The sequence below is a fragment of the Sinocyclocheilus rhinocerous genome, unplaced genomic scaffold (assembly GCF_001515625.1).
Source record: "Sinocyclocheilus rhinocerous isolate Xijiao unplaced genomic scaffold, SAMN03320098_v1.1 scaffold323, whole genome shotgun sequence".
Taxonomy (NCBI): Eukaryota; Metazoa; Chordata; class Actinopteri; order Cypriniformes; family Cyprinidae; genus Sinocyclocheilus; species Sinocyclocheilus rhinocerous.
The window spans coordinates 62,451-81,095 of NW_015643640.1; the positions used below are offsets into that span (position 1 = coordinate 62,451).

At 35.9% G+C, this 18,645-nt stretch overlaps 2 protein-coding genes across 3 annotated transcripts in view; both read right to left on the bottom strand.

Moving 5' to 3' along the window:
* LOC107757601 (replication factor C subunit 1-like) overlaps positions 1-11,110 on the bottom strand; it is a 17,408-nt gene extending 6,298 nt beyond the window's left edge. The window contains 21 exon segments of the mRNA XM_016575121.1: positions 529-646; positions 1,587-1,677; positions 1,680-1,737; positions 1,860-1,958; positions 2,037-2,132; positions 2,539-2,676; positions 3,345-3,433; positions 3,538-3,652; positions 3,843-3,952; positions 4,601-4,988; positions 5,754-5,858; positions 6,008-6,187; positions 6,307-6,414; positions 6,666-7,004; positions 7,326-7,403; positions 8,031-8,105; positions 8,208-8,515; positions 8,626-8,730; positions 9,889-9,955; positions 10,373-10,480; positions 11,005-11,110. Coding sequence (XP_016430607.1) covers positions 529-646; positions 1,587-1,677; positions 1,680-1,737; positions 1,860-1,958; positions 2,037-2,132; positions 2,539-2,676; positions 3,345-3,433; positions 3,538-3,652; positions 3,843-3,952; positions 4,601-4,988; positions 5,754-5,858; positions 6,008-6,187; positions 6,307-6,414; positions 6,666-7,004; positions 7,326-7,403; positions 8,031-8,105; positions 8,208-8,515; positions 8,626-8,730; positions 9,889-9,955; positions 10,373-10,480; positions 11,005-11,007 — 2,778 coding nt within the window. The 5' untranslated portion in view covers positions 11,008-11,110.
* Positions 11,111-13,026: 1,916 nt separating this feature from the next.
* LOC107757603 (60S ribosomal protein L9) lies at positions 13,027-17,468 on the bottom strand. Of its 2 annotated transcripts, none has more exons than XM_016575123.1 (8): positions 17,425-17,468; positions 16,946-16,992; positions 16,735-16,850; positions 15,329-15,424; positions 15,062-15,194; positions 14,880-14,960; positions 14,011-14,152; positions 13,027-13,188 (listed from the first exon to the last, which is right to left on the bottom strand). In XM_016575123.1, exons 2-7 carry the CDS (start codon positions 16,989-16,991, stop codon positions 14,046-14,048), a joined length of 579 nt encoding a protein of 192 aa, XP_016430609.1. In that variant the 5' UTR covers position 16,992; positions 17,425-17,468; the 3' UTR covers positions 13,027-13,188; positions 14,011-14,045. The 2 variants fall into 2 exon arrangements, with proteins under 2 accessions (XP_016430609.1, XP_016430608.1); XM_016575122.1 differs by having other exon boundaries at positions 14,034-14,152; positions 17,425-17,465.
* Positions 17,469-18,645: the final 1,177 nt, after the last annotated feature.

Here is an 18,645-nt window from a genome sequence, read left to right on the forward strand (position 1 = left end):
TAGGGCTGCACGATTATGACAAAAATCATAATTGTCAATTATTCCCTAGAAATTATAATTGCGATTATTAATTACGATTATCACAATTTACATTGAATGATGTTTTCAATAGCTTTACACCATTGTTTGAAGCAACTGCATGCCATATTTTTATATGAAAATACGCTGAAAACACTCTAACTGAAAAACTTTTATTGCTTTTCTATAGCATTAAGCCTCAAATGTCAACTATACATTGGTTTGGTTTCTCCTTTACATAAAGTTAAAATATGCATGGTATTATAATGTTATACTAAAACTAAAATTAAAACAACGGGAAAAAATCCCTTAAGATAAACCTATAGAGTGGGGGAAAAAAACACACACATCTTAAGTATGCAGAAAAATGTAAGTAGACTTTTTTTTTTTTTTGGTAGCAATTGCAGCTTTATAATCACGATTTGAAATTCGATTAACTGCAGCCCTACTGTTGACTGAGGATTCGTTGGTCAACACTGATGAGAAGATAATGGCAGGAAAGCGTGTCACCTGTGTGGGAAGCAGAGACCATGCCTGTCTGGAGCGGATCCGTTTGTCCACTAAATCTCCATCGCAAATGCTGTCCGCTGTTTTACTCAACAACACCAAATGATTCTTCAGATTTCCCCTGAGAAACATCATTATACCATCATGCTTTCATCTGCAGTTAGAACAGACTTATTAAATAAATACATAGTGCACAAATTACAAGATGCAAATGTTATTGCGCATTAGGGCTGGTCAATACATTGAATATTAAAGATATTATTGCAATAATTTTGCTGATGACAAAATCGGGGAAAATTGTGATCATGTTAAAAGTTAACTTTTTTTTTCTAAAGACAACAAGCTAATTTTTATCAGTCAAAAGTCAATTTTGTGTGTCAAAATACATCTGTACATTATGCAAACCAATAGACCTGCCATTTGTTTTATGCAATGTGTAATTATTCGTTTCCTTGTTCTTCAAAGAACTTTCTTTGTTTTAGCAATGGCAACTTTCATTGAAGATTGGGCTACACTTTATTTTAAGGTGCTCTTGTTACAGTGTAATTATACGGTTAGGTAATGAGTAATATTATATTAATTAAAAACATGTACTTACTATAGGGTTATAGTTAGAATTAGGGTTTGGTTTAGGGTTAGTTGCTTGTAATTAATGCGCAATTTACTGTTATTACTATAGTACGTACCTGTATGATGTGTAACAAGGACACTAAAATAAAGTGTTGGTGAAGATTGCACTTTTTATCATTTTCTAATTTATTTTTATTTTGGAACCTAAATATTAATTTAAATTGTGTTAATGCTGTAAAGAGCAGTAAGTGGTCACTAATGTCTAAAAAATATTTTTTTAACTGTGTTGATTTTGCACATTTTTTATGTACTTTGTAACAACAGCTGTTCTATCTAGAGTGTCTTTTTTTATGGGGAACAAGCAACAATCGCCTTTTAAATTATCAAAGGGCAAATGCAAAATATTGAGATATATATTGAATATTGTAAAAACTTTGGAAAATACTGAAATATAAAATCACCCAGCCCTTGTGTGCACGTCTAAAACTCACCCTGCAGCGGCTGGTCGGACATGCAGGTAGTTTTCCTGAACAAATAGTGGTGCTAAAGAGTAATCATGGAAGAAAAGGTCTGATTTGTCAAAGTCATGTGGGCGCTTTCCTCTCCTGAAGCAAACACTTTCCGACACACATCAAATGGACCCTGCATATGTGCAAAACACACAGATAGTGTCATTCAGTACAGCCTACTCATCTCGTCATCAATGCACCAATGTTTGTACAGTGTGTGTACTGTATAATGTATTTAACAGTGTGCACATATACCAGTTTCATGTCCTTCCTAGCATTGTTAGCATCAGCTTTGGCCTGGTCATAGGTCATGACTTTGTCTTTAGCTGACCACATGCTTAGATTATGCAGTACCTAGGAGCAGAAATATAATAAGCACCAAACTGATATAGACTGATAGAGTAGACACCGATATGTTTGTTAAGGTCATACCTGACGAATATCATGATTGGACGCCAGGATGACTTCATTAAGCGCCGGGGGTGGGATCTTCAGACCCTCTTTGAAAGCTATAGACATCATAGCCCCCTGATTGGACAAAGAGGAAGCTTAAACATTTTTGACCACAATAAGTGATCTTGACAAAAAAAATTTTTTTTTTTTTTATGGTTTATGTTAAGGCGTCTTTGTTACAATGTAATTAAACACAAAAATATACGGTTTGGGTTAGATTTAGGCTTTGTAATTATGCACAATTTACTGTTATTACTACAAAATAAAACCTAGGATGTTTAAACCTGGAAATAAATGTGTCAACAAAAAAAAAAACAAAGTAAAGTTCTGCACTAGATTCTGCTCTATTTCTTGGTCACTAAGTAGAGAAGCGTATGTGACACCGATCATGTGAACACATTGCTGCCAAAAATATTAAAGTGATGTCTTTTATATAAAACACTGATTTAATGGGACAATCTTGTCAAATGTCAGTGAGCACCTTGATCTGTTCAACGCGGGGTCTCTGAAACCTCAGGTCGTAGCAGTAGTTGGCCAGCGAGCGGATCTTCTGATGATTGCGGTCATTGCACATGCAGATGATGGGAATCTTAGACTGTTTTATCAGACCAATCATCTCCTGTGTGGGTCAAAGGGCAAGAGTCAAGAACCACAGTGACACTGGAAACACTGCTGTGCACATGTACCAGTTTAATGGCATGCATTTAATGGCTTGTAGTCTACATATTGCACAAAGTATGTACATGTACTCTATGCACAGAATTTGCTCAGAATAAACAGTATACAACAGAGCGTATTGCATGGATTACTGTATCCCCCCTTGCAATGACTTGACCTTCTATTACCCAAAATAACCATGATTGCACTCTGAATTAAATGGAAATAGAACTGAGCTTGAGTTATTACATTGAGTGTAATGGATTATCAATAAATAAAAATAAAGTAAGGCGAGGACTAGGTTCTATCCATCAGTTATGTATTGAATTTTAGGTGTTGCACTCAAAAATGAAGCTTGCAGTCGACAATGTGATGAGATCATGTGACAAATGTAGCATAATACTGTTTGATACATTTATTGTGGAACAATGGCAACTGTTACACACGATGATATTTTAAAAATGCAAACAGTATACAATAAATACTGTGCAGTATTCAGTAACCATTAAGCTAATGCTCCATTGCACACACAGCTAAAGAACCCATAAGGATTTTTACACACCATCTAGTCAATTTTTGCACCTTGAGCACCACCTCTGGTAAAGAGCAATAATGCAATTGAATGTCTACCTGTATTCCTCCTCGGTCTTCATTTCCTGCCATCCCGTCCACCTCGTCCATTATGAGGACATGTTTACTGCTCACCGTCTGAGATGCACCTGACGCCATTAAACACAGAAACATACAGTGTTTACATTATAATCACGAAGTTTAACTCCAAGCCTGATTACCCGATTAATTAGCTATGAATTATGCTATTTACCAGTATAGAAGTTCTTAATGCTGGTGTTGTTGAGTGACTCTGCGATCACTTCCTTCAAGCTGTTCTTACTGCGGGTGCAGCTCGCATTCATCTCCACGTAGCTGTAACCCAACTCCTACAAGCACATATGGAACTTTATTAATGCATTAACCATGCAGTGAAACTTTAAAAACAGACACGCCATGTTTAAAATCATTCACTAATGATTTAATCCTGGATCCCATGTTAAACACTTTAAACATAAAGTTAAACATAGTCAAACAAAATGTTAAGTTATATATAAATATGAGTAAGAATGAACTGACCTCACAGACGAGAGCAGCAGTAGTGGTCTTCCCAACACCAGGAGGCCCAGATAACAATGCAGCCTTAAATCCAGAACCGTCATCTTTACTCCCAAACTTACCGAATTTGGCTGCTTCCCAAAAACAATGAAAACTAGTTAAACGGAATTTTAGCCTCCAGAGTGCATTAGAAAAAACACACTGAGTATAGTCGGAATGGCATACTAGTATGCATACTACACAGTATATACTACTAATCACATGCTAGCAAGTAAAACATTGTATGTGAAACAGTATTGCACCATTAAAAATAAAAGCCCGGCTCCTGCAAAGAGTAAAATCTGGTGCATATGCTTATGGTCAAGTCAAGCGCACTGCATTATGGGAAACATTGTACTCTGGTTATATATAATATATGCTTTGGAAAATGTAGTAGGTCATTGATGCATAATGGTAGTATGCCATTCCAAACACCCAATCCAAACCCATCATAAACAACATTTCTAATTCTTATCTTATACAATTACATCATATTAACTGAGAGACTATATGGAAAAATAGTACTTTTAAAAAAGCACTAGTCATACTCTACGACAATTTTAAATTAACTAGTGCAGAAAAAAAAAAATGTGCGAAACCAAAACATATGACTAAAAATAATATACACATTCACTAATCCATATTTTTAAGCTAAAATCTTGAAGTCGATGATCATATGCCAACTACTCAAATATCCACTGCCTGCCAACAAACAGTAGGAGCAAACTTTAAATACTGACATGGTGCTTTTGTACTGCCGCTGTGATGTTTATGCCAGTTCTGTAACCAACGTAGAAGCTTGTTAGCACAACTCTGATCCCCCTGCTGCCCAATCAGGTTCTTCAGACTACGGGGACAGTACTTATCCACCCACAACAGGCTGCTCCCCTCATTCTCAGGGGTAGAGTGGGATACAGGGGATGCTCTCTTGGTTCGATCAAAGCTCAAACTCTTTTCAACCTCTGAACGAGAGGCGCCAAGTGTTCCAGGTTTAGAAGCAGAGCCAGGCTTAGACTTCCCCTCTGAAGGGCTTCTCTTGTTGGGGCTGGGCCCTTGTGGTGTGGCCTTCTTGGATGGAGGAGTGTGTTTGTCTCTAGAGTCTGGAGTCCTTGCTTTAGAGGATTTATTCTGTGATATGGAAAATAGACAGAGAGTTTGTAAAATGAATCAAATTCCCAAAAATTGACATTTTGTATGCAAAATCGTTTTTCTGCAATATATATTTCAATATGAAAAAATGCAGAATGGTTTTACACTGAAGACTTTGTTGTGTATGAGCCACTCTTTTAGGACTGAAAGTTTTGGGGAAAAACTTGGGTTTTCAGAATGGGAGTATGGGTATTACAAGACTCAACCTAAACTTCAAATTCCCACTGTTTTTGAACCCTACAATATGACTATAAAATATGATTTATTTTATTGTGATTATTATTGAATAAAAATATTAAACAAAATAAGAAATATATTGCAATAATACTATTAGGGTTGCAAAAAGGTGGAAAATTTCCAGTAAATTTTGGAAACATTCCAGAAATTTTGGAAACTTTCCAGGATTTTTTTGGAATCTTCCAGGGATTTTTGGAACGTTTCTGGAAATTTACCAGAAATTTTTCACCCCTTTGCAACCCAAAATACTATACAGTACTTCTACAATAAAATAATAAATGAAGCATTTAATAAAATAATTTTATTTTATAGTACTGTAAAATTCCAAAATTCTAAATATCGTAATTTCTTCATCTATAAAAATGAAACCGGGGTTTCCCAAATTGGGGTTTTTAGAGTAGATGAAAAGCTAATAATTAATTCAACTTAATGCAACATTAAAATAGGGCTGAACAATTAATTGAGAAAAAAAAAAAAGAACAGGAGGGTTGATGGGAGCTGCTTTACCTCTGCCTCCGCCGCAATCTCGTATTTAGACTTCTTGCCTGGTTTGGTTCTTATGAGGTTCAACAGCTCATCTTCATTTATGATCTTAGTACCAAAACTCTCCGCCTAAGGAGTAAACATTTAACACATTATGTTACAAAAACTACATTTAATTCAATTAAAAGGGTAAATTAAAAATAAACATGGTTAAGCGACACTCATGTTTGAATAAAGAGAAATAATGACATGCTGAGAAAAATAATGAAAATTAGGACCTTCTCAGTCTTTGAGGCCCCGCTGTCTCGTCCCAGAACAAGGTAAGTGGTTTTACGGCTGACGTTTCCTGTGACTTTCCCGCCATATCGCTCTATTAGTGACTTAGCGTCATCCCTCTCCATAGACTCTAACACACCAGTCAACACAAACACACAACCCTCCAGGCAGTTCTCTGCTCCCTAAAACACACACAGAACATTGTCCAAGCAGTTTAAAGGACGAGTATAATTTGATTCCTTAAAGACAATCATAAACAGCAATGAGACGATGGCCTTTCGAGTCGTTGAGGTGTTTTTACCTGCGGGATATCTTTAGACCCCAGAGCTCGTGGTCCTTCTCTGTTCAAATAGTTACGGAAGGCTGATGAATTTGGCCGTTTTTTCTCTAGGTCCTCAGGACTTTTATTCTGAAATGACAGAGAAGCTTTTGGTTTGCTCACTAGCAAAGCAAAATAGCGTAATGCCCTATTTTGATATTTTTTTGTAAATTCGCTTTGAAACAACATGCATTGTGAAAAGCATTATATAAACACAAATTAAAAATTAAACCAAATATTTTGTGCTCTCGTTTAACTTAGACCCTTAAACAACACAATTAAAAATATTACACTGACATATTAACTCCTAAATTAATATATAACATATACGAATGATATACCTCTGGTTTTGTTGGTGAGTTTTTACTGGGTGCATCGTCACTTTTAGGGGTGGAAAAATTCCTTGAATTTGTCATTCCTGTGGAAACGCTTGCAGTTTTGGGCGTAGCTGCTCGCTCTGAGCTAGTTGGAGAGATGGGCTCTTTCTTAGGAGAAATCTTCATTTGTTTTTCACCCCTGTTTTTCTTCCTTTGCTCTTCCTCTTCTTCCTGTCGCCTTTTCATCTGAGCCAGTTTGGAGCTGGTCTTCACGGGACTTTTTTTAGGGGACGGGTCCTTTTTGGGTTTGGTGTCTGAGGTACTTGCGCTGCTCTTAGATGGGGAGACAGAGTCCACCCGAGCCTAAGATAAAAAAAACATAATACTTTGTTGACTGTGCCACATGACTGTGGAGACACGTTTTTCAAATATTCATAAATGGTAAACCTGTTAAAAGTATTTTTTTCTAAGAAAAAAAAGGAGTAAATGTTGAATAAAAAAAATGTTTTTTTTTTTTATTTTTTAGTTCACTTTGATACGACATATTTGAATTTGAACTGAATTGCATTTTTTTATGTATTTTGAATTAATTAATAGATAGGACAAAATGATCAACATGCATGTTTAAATCAGAAGAAGATGTAGTGTTAAGACAAACTAAAGACACAAATTCTGCTCACCAACCTTTTTCGGTAAGGGAGCTTCATCCAGCATGGCTAATGTTCTTGCAAATTCCTCATCATCATGGATCTTCTTTTCCAACTAACACAAAAACACACACACAGCTTCTGCTTTATGCATTCACACATATAGAAAATTAACAATTTCTGCATGATAATGAACTAGATATAAAACACAGCGACCACATTTACATGCATCATTTTCCCATTAAAGACACAGTTCACCCAAAGATTTTCTCACCCTCATGTTGTTCCAAACCTATATGAGTTTCTTTCTTCTGCAGAACACAAAAGAAGATATTTTGAAGAATGCTGGTAACCAAATACTATAGTATGGAAAAAAAAAATACAATGGAAGTCAATGGCTACTGTTTGGTTACCAACATTCTTCTAAGATACAGGTTTGAACAAAACGAGGGTCAGTAACTGACAACAAAATTTTCATTCTTGGGTGAACTATCCCCTTAAAGGTATATTCTGGATAAACCTTTATTCCAAAAAAAGTAAATACATTTTTAAAAAGCATGTTCTTGTGGAAATCTTGTGCAGATATTTTCATTTTTAGCAATTCTGAATCATAATTCAACTCATTCTCATTGAAGTCCTTGATTACTTAATAACATATAATAATTTTTTCATATGACCAAATTCCGATTAATATAGGAGCTTTATTGAGCATATAAACATGTGCCGTGTGTCCTGAACAAACCTCCATGTCTTCATCCATCTGAAGTTGTTTTGCAATGGCTTCATCACTGAGCGACTCTTCAGTTTCTTGTGTGGGCTGGACAAGACCGAACAGCCACGAGTTAGAATTTTTCTACACTTTAAGCATGTACACACACACACACACACACAGACTTTAACTCACACTCTCTCTACTCACTGCCTTCCTCTTAGTGCTGGTACTGGCCACCATTTTCTTCTCTGACCTCTGAACACTTGAGCTCCCAAAGAAGGCCATTACTGAGGTGGGCATCTGTTTTGGTGGGGTCGGTGCCACCTTTGGGGAGACGGTGGGCTGAGAGCTCTTCGCCGCTCCCTTTGAGACTGTGTTTGGGGACTTGGTTGGGGATTTACTGGAAGAGACTTTTGCTTGTTTTGCTTTTCCTGAATCTGATTCTTTCTTGCCTTTAGCAGTTCCATTTTCTTTTCGTTTGGTCTTTTTCAGAGTCATAAACGTATCATCCGAATCTGGAAAAATTCGGAATCCGAGTACAATTTATTATATACAGTACCTGTCATATTAATGGACTCATAGCGTTATATTATACATGTGAAAATGCATTTGTTGACTCCCTCACCAGAATCAGACACGTAAGTTACTGGGTGTTTCTTCGCTGTAGGGGCGTCGGTCTCTTTAGCGCTCTTTTTGGTCTTCTTCTCCTTCTTTTTCTCTTCCTCAGAGTCTAAGATAAGATGAGAGATGAGAACATATAACTATAGTGTGATATCAGATTGCCGGGGTGTTCAACCTTTCAGATGCCACAAACCCACAAACATGATCACCCTCGTGTAAGGGACCCCCATCCTAAAATTTAAAAGGCATTGATAAAGTTTCTTGCATAAAGACCCAATTTGTACTGTGAAAAGTTAGTATTGGTAACACTTTACAATAAGGTGTCATTTGTTAACATTACTTAATGTATTAACTAACAGGAAACTAACAATGAACAATACATATGTGACCCTGGACCACAAAACCAGTCATAAGGGTCCATTTTTTTTAATTGAGATTTATACATCATCTGAAAGCTGAATAAATAAGCATTTGTTAGGATAGGACAATATTTGGCCGAGATACAACTATTTGAAAATCTGGAATCTGAGGGTGCAAAAAAATCTAAATATTGAGAAAATCATCTTTAAAGTTGTTCAAATGAAGTTCTTAGCAATGCATATTACTAATAAAAAATTAAGATTTGATATATTTACGGTAGGATATTTACAAAATATCTTCATGGAACAAGATCTTTACTTAATATAGGGAAAAAGTATATGATTTTTGGCATAAAAGAAAAATCTATAATTTTGACCCATACAATGTATTGTTGGCTATTGCTACAAATATACCCCAGCGACTTAAGACTGCTTTTGTGCTCCAGGGACACATTTGTTACAGTATTTATTAATCTTTGTTATTGTTAGTTAATGAAAATACAGTTATTCATAGTTTGTTCATGTTAGTTCACAGTGCATTAACTAATGTTAACAAATACAACTTTTGATTTTAATAATGCATTACTAAATGTTGAAATTAGCATAAACTAAGATCAATAAATACTGTATTGTTCATGCTTAGTTCAGGTTAACTAATACATTTAACTATTGTTAACTAATAAACCTTATTGTAAAGTGTTACCGTATTATAAATATGTCTAAAATATTTGGAAAATATTTAGTTTATATTAAGATACATAATGTAATTTTTATTTAGTAAGATATTAAGTTTATTTTATTTAATCTTTGTTTTTATTATTTATTTTACACTATTTCACATATCCACGGACCATGATGGTCAGCATCATCATAATTTTACCAATATTTGATAAATGCTCTTTATGAACCTGAATCAATTATGACTCTTTTCTTTCGTTTTCCAGAGGGTTTTTCATCAGATGTGGGACTCTTGACCTAAAGAGAGAGAGAGAGAAAGAGATTGTGTAGCACTGCAGGACGCATAAAACAACTGCATGCAAACTAAATAAATAAAGAGAATACAAGAATGAAATTACACTGTAGATGCCATCTCATATTTATAGATTCTGTACAAATCACAGCCTTGAACATTTGTAATTTATTTCAAGGACTGTTGTTCTACCTTAGTGTTTGATTTCTGTTTCTTCTTCTGCTCTTCATCAGTGCTGGTGCTTCCATTTGAGAAAGAGATTGTGTAGCACTGCAGGACGCATAAAACAACTGCACGCAAACTAAATAAATAAAGAGAATACAAGAATGAAATTACACTGTAGATGCCATCTCATATTTATAGATTCTGTACAAATCACAGCCTTGAACATTTGTAATTTATTTCAAGGACTGTTGTTCTACCTTAGTGTTTGATTTCTGTTTCTTCTTCTGCTCTTCATCAGTGCTGGTGCTTCCATTTGAAGGTTTGGGTGCCGCAGGTTTGCTGGGCGCAAAAAACCTCCGGATGTCCTGAAATACACACAAAACAATATTTACTAATAACATTTAATGTAGTTTTATTATTATTTTATAATGGCACAGGCTACTAAACGTGCAATGCAGAGCAAGTACCATAGTAACCGCAGGCTGAGTTTGTTCTGTTGCATGTTTACATTTCAAAGTTGACAATTATAATCAAGAAACAGGTGCTTCGTCGATACCAAAACATAAACAACTGTACTGTATTGTTATACAGTTTCAAAAAGGCCTGTCTATAGGCAATCAGTCGATCTTAATCGTTAAGTTATGGCTAATTTGAAAGCTTACGTTGTCGAACAAGATGTAAACAAATGCACCTGTGCCAGGAGCATGAACTGCCAAGTTCATAAATAGCCTTTGTATGTTTTGTTTATGTAGCTCTAACGTTAATCTATTAACAAACACGTAAAGGCTACAAGTTAGAGCTAACTGCTCTTTCTTTAGCCAAACAGCCCGAGCAGCTGCTCTGATTGTGTCATTATTTCTACACACGGAGCATTAATAAGGCGACTCACCATTTCCAAGCATGTGTCAAAAGCGTTTCTTTATTTTTTAACAAATTGCGCGACAATCTTCGATTCTCTTTGGCGCCAATGATGCTCGACTCAGGCGCAGAGTGATGACGCGCGGAGCAGATTCAGATTGAGACGCCGAAACATTTCATAACATCTTCACGCTGTAAAATTATATAATCCTGAGAACCATAAAAAAAGTTTTAGGATTTTGTTGTTTTTTTAATATGTCATTACATTGGTTGGAGCATAAGAAACAAATGTAGAAAAAACATTTTATTCATATTTTATCTGTTATTGGAATTCTGAAGAAATCAGTTGAAAATCTAAATTTAGCTGCAAAGAACTAAATCAAAGAGGCATCACATATGATTGTATACATAAGATATATTATGTCAAATGTTGTTATTAGCAGATTCTAATGAATCCTTAATTTTAAAAAAAACTTTGCTTTCAGTAAAGATAAAAAACTTGAAATATAGTCTCTTATGTCATATGTAATATCATCCTCGTGCGAGGGACCCTCATCCTAAAAATGTATATATACATATATAAATTCATAGGTAGGTATCTATAAGGTTCACTGTATAAAGTCCCATTTTACTGTGAAAAAATAATATTATAAATGTCTAAATGTATAATGTAATTTGTAAAATATTCAATTTCTGTTAATTAAATGTTTTCTATAAATTATGACACTGTGCGGTTTCTTATTTTAATCCCGTTTTTATTTAGTTATTTTAATTTTGTTCTTTTTATTATCTGTCTATTTTGACAATTTTACAGTTTTCTCTAAACATTTTGTTCTGGAATTTAAGTATCCATAAATGTATGTGAAAAATACAATTACAGCAATTACATTGCTTTTCACCATACTAACTGACTGGCAAACAAATCCAATTTTAACTTTTTTTTTGAAACCAACTATAGAAATGTAACAAAATCTTTGACCTGCACAACTTGATTTATTTGGTGCAAATATCTCTGTTCCCTGTTGAAATATACCAGTCACACCAATTAAGATTTTCTGCATTTCATCTGTACATTATTAATGAAACTAATTAATAGTACATCAAAAATATGTTAGGTTAGGGAAATAAAGTTTTATCTATCAGGGTCGCAAAAAAAAAAAAAAAACTTTTGGGAATTAATTTTACAGTTTTCTCTAAACATTTTGTTCTGGAATTTAAGTATCCATAAATGTATGTGAAAAATACAATTACAGCAATTACATTGCTTTTCACCATACTAACTGACTGGCAAACAAATCCAATTTTAACTTTTTTTTTGAAACCAACTATAGAAATGTAACAAAATCTTTGACCTGCACAACTTGATTTATTTGGTGCAAATATCTCTGTTCCCTGTTGAAATATACCAGTCACACCAATTAAGATTTTCTGCATTTCATCTGTACATTATTAATGAAACTAATTAATAGTACATCAAAAATATGTTAGGTTAGGGAAATAAAGTTTTATCTATCAGGGTCGCAAAAAAAAAAAAAAAACTTTTGGGAATTAATTTTGTTGATAAACAGGAAAATGGATGCCTATTGATGAAATTTGGAGGTGTTCAAGTTCAAAGGCATTTAATTAAATCAATTGATTTCAAGATTTAATACCAATAATTCTTAAGATTTTATGCTCTCAAATTTTATCATTAAAAAAAAATTCTTGCGTGTAGTTGTAAAATGTTTAATTTCAATGGAAACAAATTTAACATTAACATCTAAAACTAGGCATTTTCTTACAGTTACAAGTATATTCTTACAATATGGTTTTAGTTCAAATATTAAGTTATGACGCTTGAGCTCTCGCTCCACTGGGTCCAAAAATCCTATGCAGATTTAGAATGCATTAAAAGGAAGTGCACGCAAAAAATGCAGATTGAGACTACAAGATAAGATTTTCAAATACAATCAGCTCACATTTTACTACTCACACATGGACCCCTCCAAAACCAATCCTGCCATGCATGTTTGGAAAAAATTGTTCCAACATGAATAAAACTCGCACACAAGTATGTGGTTGAAAAATGGAGTTGGTCTTTATTGACAGATTTTACAGAGAAGAATTTAGTCCTCTTGCTGTTCCACCACTGTGCCCTTCTCACTGACATAGATCCCATCCAGGAACTTCCGGATGTCCTTCTTTCTCACAGTGGTGGCCAGCTGGATCAGAGCAGCTGATGGAGAAAACAAAGTGAAAACATGTTAAGACACCAGTTTAAAATGACACAAGGTGGTGCACCCAAGAACTCCCATGTGCTATGAGAGCTGTACAGAAATCAGTCTTGTAACATGCAAACCAAGCCAGTGGCTATAGCTGTGGACTCCAATGTAGTAAGTGTACTAGAGGTGTGACGATAAATCGATTCGTGGAACGATTCTGCGATTTTCCAAAGGAGTCTCGATTCTCTCTGGAATTGATTCGGAGCTTAGATTTTAACAGCAAATGGCACTGCATGCTTTAGAAACAGCTGTACTCTGCTTGCTTCCAGTTTCTTACACATACACACACACACACCACTTGAACCTAAAATAATCATTCATAAATTTCACAGTGGGCTGTGTTTACATTAATCTCGTGTCATAAAAGCCGAGGTTCAAGTACATTTAACCATTTGCATTACTCAGCCAAAAGCACAAGTGCTCTTCTTCGTGAGCATTTAAGTGTGCGGTTTAAAAACTAGCCTAGAGCGCCATCTGCTGTTAAAAACTAAGCTCAGAATTGATTTCAGAGAGAATCACGGAATCGATCCACGAATCGCTTTATCATCACACCCCTAAAGTGTACTCATGTTTATGTGTAGTCATGCTTAGATGAATGTGAACGTGCAATAAAACCCTACAAAAGATGAAGTGTAGTACAGTTGTTTGGCGTGTCTAAACCTTGTATCATTTGAAATTTGGCACTTTGGCGAAGAAAGTTCAGCTGATTTAACAATGAACATGACAAATGACAACACAGAAGAGACCGGTTCAAGAACAAAAGCAGGAAAACTCGCCTGCGCGGCGGTCTGGTTCTAACCTCTCGTGTTCTCTACGACTCCGGCTCCACTACAGTGCCCTTCTCAGAGACGTAAATACCATCCAGGAACTTTCTGATATCCTTATTTTTCACTGTGGTTGCCTGCTGGATGAGGGCAGCTGAAACAAGAGATGCTGGGGAGGTGAGGCATGCGCACACACTGAACTACAGAACACCAGTCTCTTTCACACATACACCTCTTTCTTTCTCTCTCACACACACACAACTAGGGTTGCAAAAAGGTGGAACATTTCCAGTAAATTTGGGAAACTTTCCAGGATTTCTTTGGAATATTCCAGGGATTTTTGGAAAGTTTCCGGAAATTTTCCACCCCTTTGCAACCCTACACACAACCCAATCAGAGACCGTCTACTCAATCACTCAGGTTATGCAACCAAGGGTTAAGAATGTCAGAAGGGGGGAAAAAAATCTAAACAGTCTAAACAATACATCGTCATGACCTGCAAGTTAACACAGACAAGGTGAGGGAGGGTTCGGTTTAGGCTGACTTATGGGCTTCCACAACCAGTCCAGTTAAGGACGAATAGCCATTTGAAATCCATTTTAGGGCAAGTGACTTTATAGCAAAGAAAGGCAGAGTCACTTTTGATTACTCAAGATAAATCACAAAATTGTGCATAATACTGGAGTTAACAAAAATAGCAACTAAAGAACCTCTAACTGAATCCAAATTGTCTTAACTTGCTTGGCACAAGCACAATTTTAAATCACATTAACAACGCTAACAAGTTTGTAGACCCTTTCATGTACAAACAGGCCATTATATGGTTTAAAGTCATGTGTGAACCACTCAATGTCAGTGAAGGTTGGCAATGTTCATCTCACCTGAGTTTGACACCAGCTCAATGTCATTACCCTCCAGAACCAGCTCGTCTTTTTGAGCGGCAGACACTGCGCATGACACACCTAGCCAAAAATAAACACATTTTGCATCAGTGTAACCAGGAATGTGTCAAGCTTTATGAGGACAGACATTACGTTAATTTAGACAAAGCCTGCACACATACCTGTCCTCATGCGGACACGGCGGATGTACTTCTCTCCCAAGAAGTTTCTGATCTCCACCAGAGAGCCGTTCTCCTGCATCACCACGTTAATGGGGAAATGGGCATATACAGATCGCATCTTGTATCTGAAGCCCTAAAGAATAAAATTAACATGCATTACATGACAGACCGTATATTTTCCTCTTCGCATTAAGAACATTAATACAGTCACTTAAAAGCTGAATTAGATATGTTAGCATGAAGATGCCCAAAATGAAGTTTACTTACCAGTGTGACGCCCTTGATCATGTTCTGGACATGACTGCAGATGGTGCGGACTGTGGCCAACTCCTTCCTGTTACCCCACCACTTATCCACACGCAGCTGAAACAAAACCCATCATTTGCGGAGATTCCACACACGTTAACAGAAGGCATTTCTACATGCACTCATTTCATCAATAAGAATGAATTCGACCTGACATCAGATTGTGAAAGGTGCAACGTTTCATATTCTGAAATATGAAATCCAATTCACATTACACAAGATGTATTCCAAACAAAACTTCAGTGTCACAAATGATCAAAACTGTTGATTTTACATTCTCAGCTTTTTTTTAAAAAATGCATCACCATATCAGAAGAATTTAGCGTATTTAATACAGTCTTCTCTCCACATAAGACGTAAGATGTACAACAAACATAAGCATCACAGCGCTGTGTGATGCATTTTTGAACTGATTCAGAAATTAATCAAATGCAACCTTTTCCTGTTGATTGTATTTTCAGATCTACACCACCTCTTTCCAATCCGATCGATATTTCATTTTCATCTAGCTCAATCGGATCAATTGAGGCTCAATCGGATCAATTGAGGCGTTTACACAAAGGATTTGCAGTCCAATTAAGCCAACAATCCTGTTGTAAACTGATATGTGGGTGCACATAACCATAACTATTGTAAGAGTTATGCTGTATTTAAAGGATTAGTTCACTTCCAGAATAAAAATTCTGATTATTTACTCACCCTCATGTCATTCAAGACGTTCATGTCTTTGTCTTCAGTCGCAAAGAAATTGAGGTTTTTGAGGAAAACATTCCAGGATTTTTCTCCATATAATGGACTTCAATGGTGATCAACGGGTTGAAGGTCTAAAGTGCAGCTTTAAAGAGCGCTACACGATCCCAGCCGAGGAATAAGAGTCTTATCTAGCGAAACAATCAGTCATTTACTAAAAAATAAAAATAAAAATGTATATACTTTTAACCACAAATGCTTGTCTTGCACTTAGACTTCACGCATTACGTAGTCACGTTGGAAAGGAAACTGCAATTGGGATCTTCAGCCCGTTGAAGCCCATTATATGGAGAAAAATCCTGGAATGCTTTCCTCAAAAACCTTAATTTCTTTGCGACTGAAGACCGAAAGACATGAAAATCTTGAATGACTCGAGGGCAAGTAAACGATCAGGACATTTTTATTCTGGAAGTGAACTAATCCATTAAAGGCAGGGTATGTGATTTTTCAAAAACACTTTAGAAAACTGATTCGGGCCGAATAGCAAAACAAACTTGTAGCCAATCAGCAATAAGGGGCGTGTCTACTCGTGATGTGGAGGAGAGCGCGTTCAGTGCATGGGACGGCCTTACTCTGCCTTTAATGCAGATTCATTCATATACATCAAGACTGCAAACCTTCTTATGTTTCTTGCCCAACAGACTGAGCTCCAGGTTAATGTGGTTGAACTCCCGGCGAAGAACTCCACGGGGTCCCTTCACAACAACTGTGCGGCCCTTGAGGGTCACATCGACTGCAAGGAAACAGCCAAAAATTTAGTAAAAGTGAAAGCATGAAGGAAAAAACGTGTGTGAATGGTTAGGACGTCAAGTGTGATCTCCAACACACCGTTGTTGGGGATGTCCACTGTCTGGTTACTGAGAATGGTCTTCATTCTGAAGGAAAGGAGCACAGAAGCACAAAATGTAATTGTTACATCACATCTTGTTCACTTATCTTCATTTAGCAGTAGAGAAAAACTGAACCCAGTGCAAACCCGGTCAGCTACATTCTGACAGCAATGTTAACGTATGTTTTAAGACTATTTGAACATTATTAATCGCATAATGAGACAAGCGTGTCTTAATGTCAATGTGCTTATTGCTTAATGAATGAATTCGGCCTACAAGCCCAGCTAATAGATAAACACCGACCAGACAGACTGCCGTTATCAAACAACATCGGGTTTTCTGCACTAATACAAGCAGAGATATTCTCACGAACAAGTACATAAAGTCTTGGGACACTAAGAAAACCCGACGGATTTGACGTTAGTGCGGATTGTAGTTGATTAAAACACACAAGAACAGGACGCGCCATGTTCTTACCTCGCCGATTAAAGAGGAAAGGGAGGCGGAAGGACGTCATGACGTAAATGTAACCAGTACGTTTTGCGTCATCGCCGGTCGCCAAGGCACGACCGAGCGATTACAGATACTGAGAACCGATTTAGTAAAGCGTGTTGTAACTGTCATAACAATTATTATATATGATTTTATTGACATATCTTTCTTTTTATGTAGGAAAATGTGTCACATGCACATTTGTCACGATGTCTTTGTCATAAACGTGCAGGGCGAGTTAATCGATGTCAGAGCGGTTGATGAGCTGGTTCTGAAGTCATGGCGCTGCGGGACGATATTCGTCTAATCGTCTGTTTTTACCGTCAAAATGCTTTGAGGGGTCTAGTGTAAGTGGTTTCTTTGTTCTGTTTTAGTTGTATGACTGATTGTACAAAAATATAATGCCAAATAGTTTAATGTGCAGGCCAGCGCAAAGTCACTGCAATCTCAACAGTATAATATCTGCTGATTAAACATGTTAACTCTCAAGCATTCTTCTTATAGCAGCCCTTAATTGGTGGAAAAAAGTTGGGCACGAAGGTCTCAGGTGTGATCCCATTATATAGTATATATATAAATGTCATATTACTATCTTCGATAAAATAAAAACGTTCAATTTATGATTTTTTTTTTTTGTGATTTTTGGTGTTTTTTGAATTTATTTACCTCTAAAAGTACCTTATTTTATGTAAAATATGCGTATTTTATGTTATATTTAATGTTTCTTTTACTTAAGTAAAAAAAAAAAATCATTCCAGTAAGTTCAGACAGCCAAAACCTAAAAATGTGGTGACTTTGGTGACATATGATGGTATAAAAATATGAAAATATAAAAATATCAATAGCCAGTATTAGCCACTATTTGGCTGAAGTACTCAATGGCTGCATATAGGCTGAAATCTATAAAGCATTGTTGTAACGAACTTAACCTCTTAAGTTTTAGATTTTATCACAAGTTAAAATTGTAGAATTAAAAAAAAAAAACATTTGTGTTGGGTGAGGCTATACAAAGATGAAAAAATATGCTTACAGACAATTTTTTTTTTGCTATAAGGAAAAGACAAAGTAGGAGACAGAGTAATCATTTATTTCTAACAAAAAAACATAAAACTGTAATGACTCAAAAAAGTAAAATGGTACCAAACAGGTAAGAATAAACAATAAAGCTAGCAAGTAGCATGTTTTGTTTGGAATCATCAACAAATC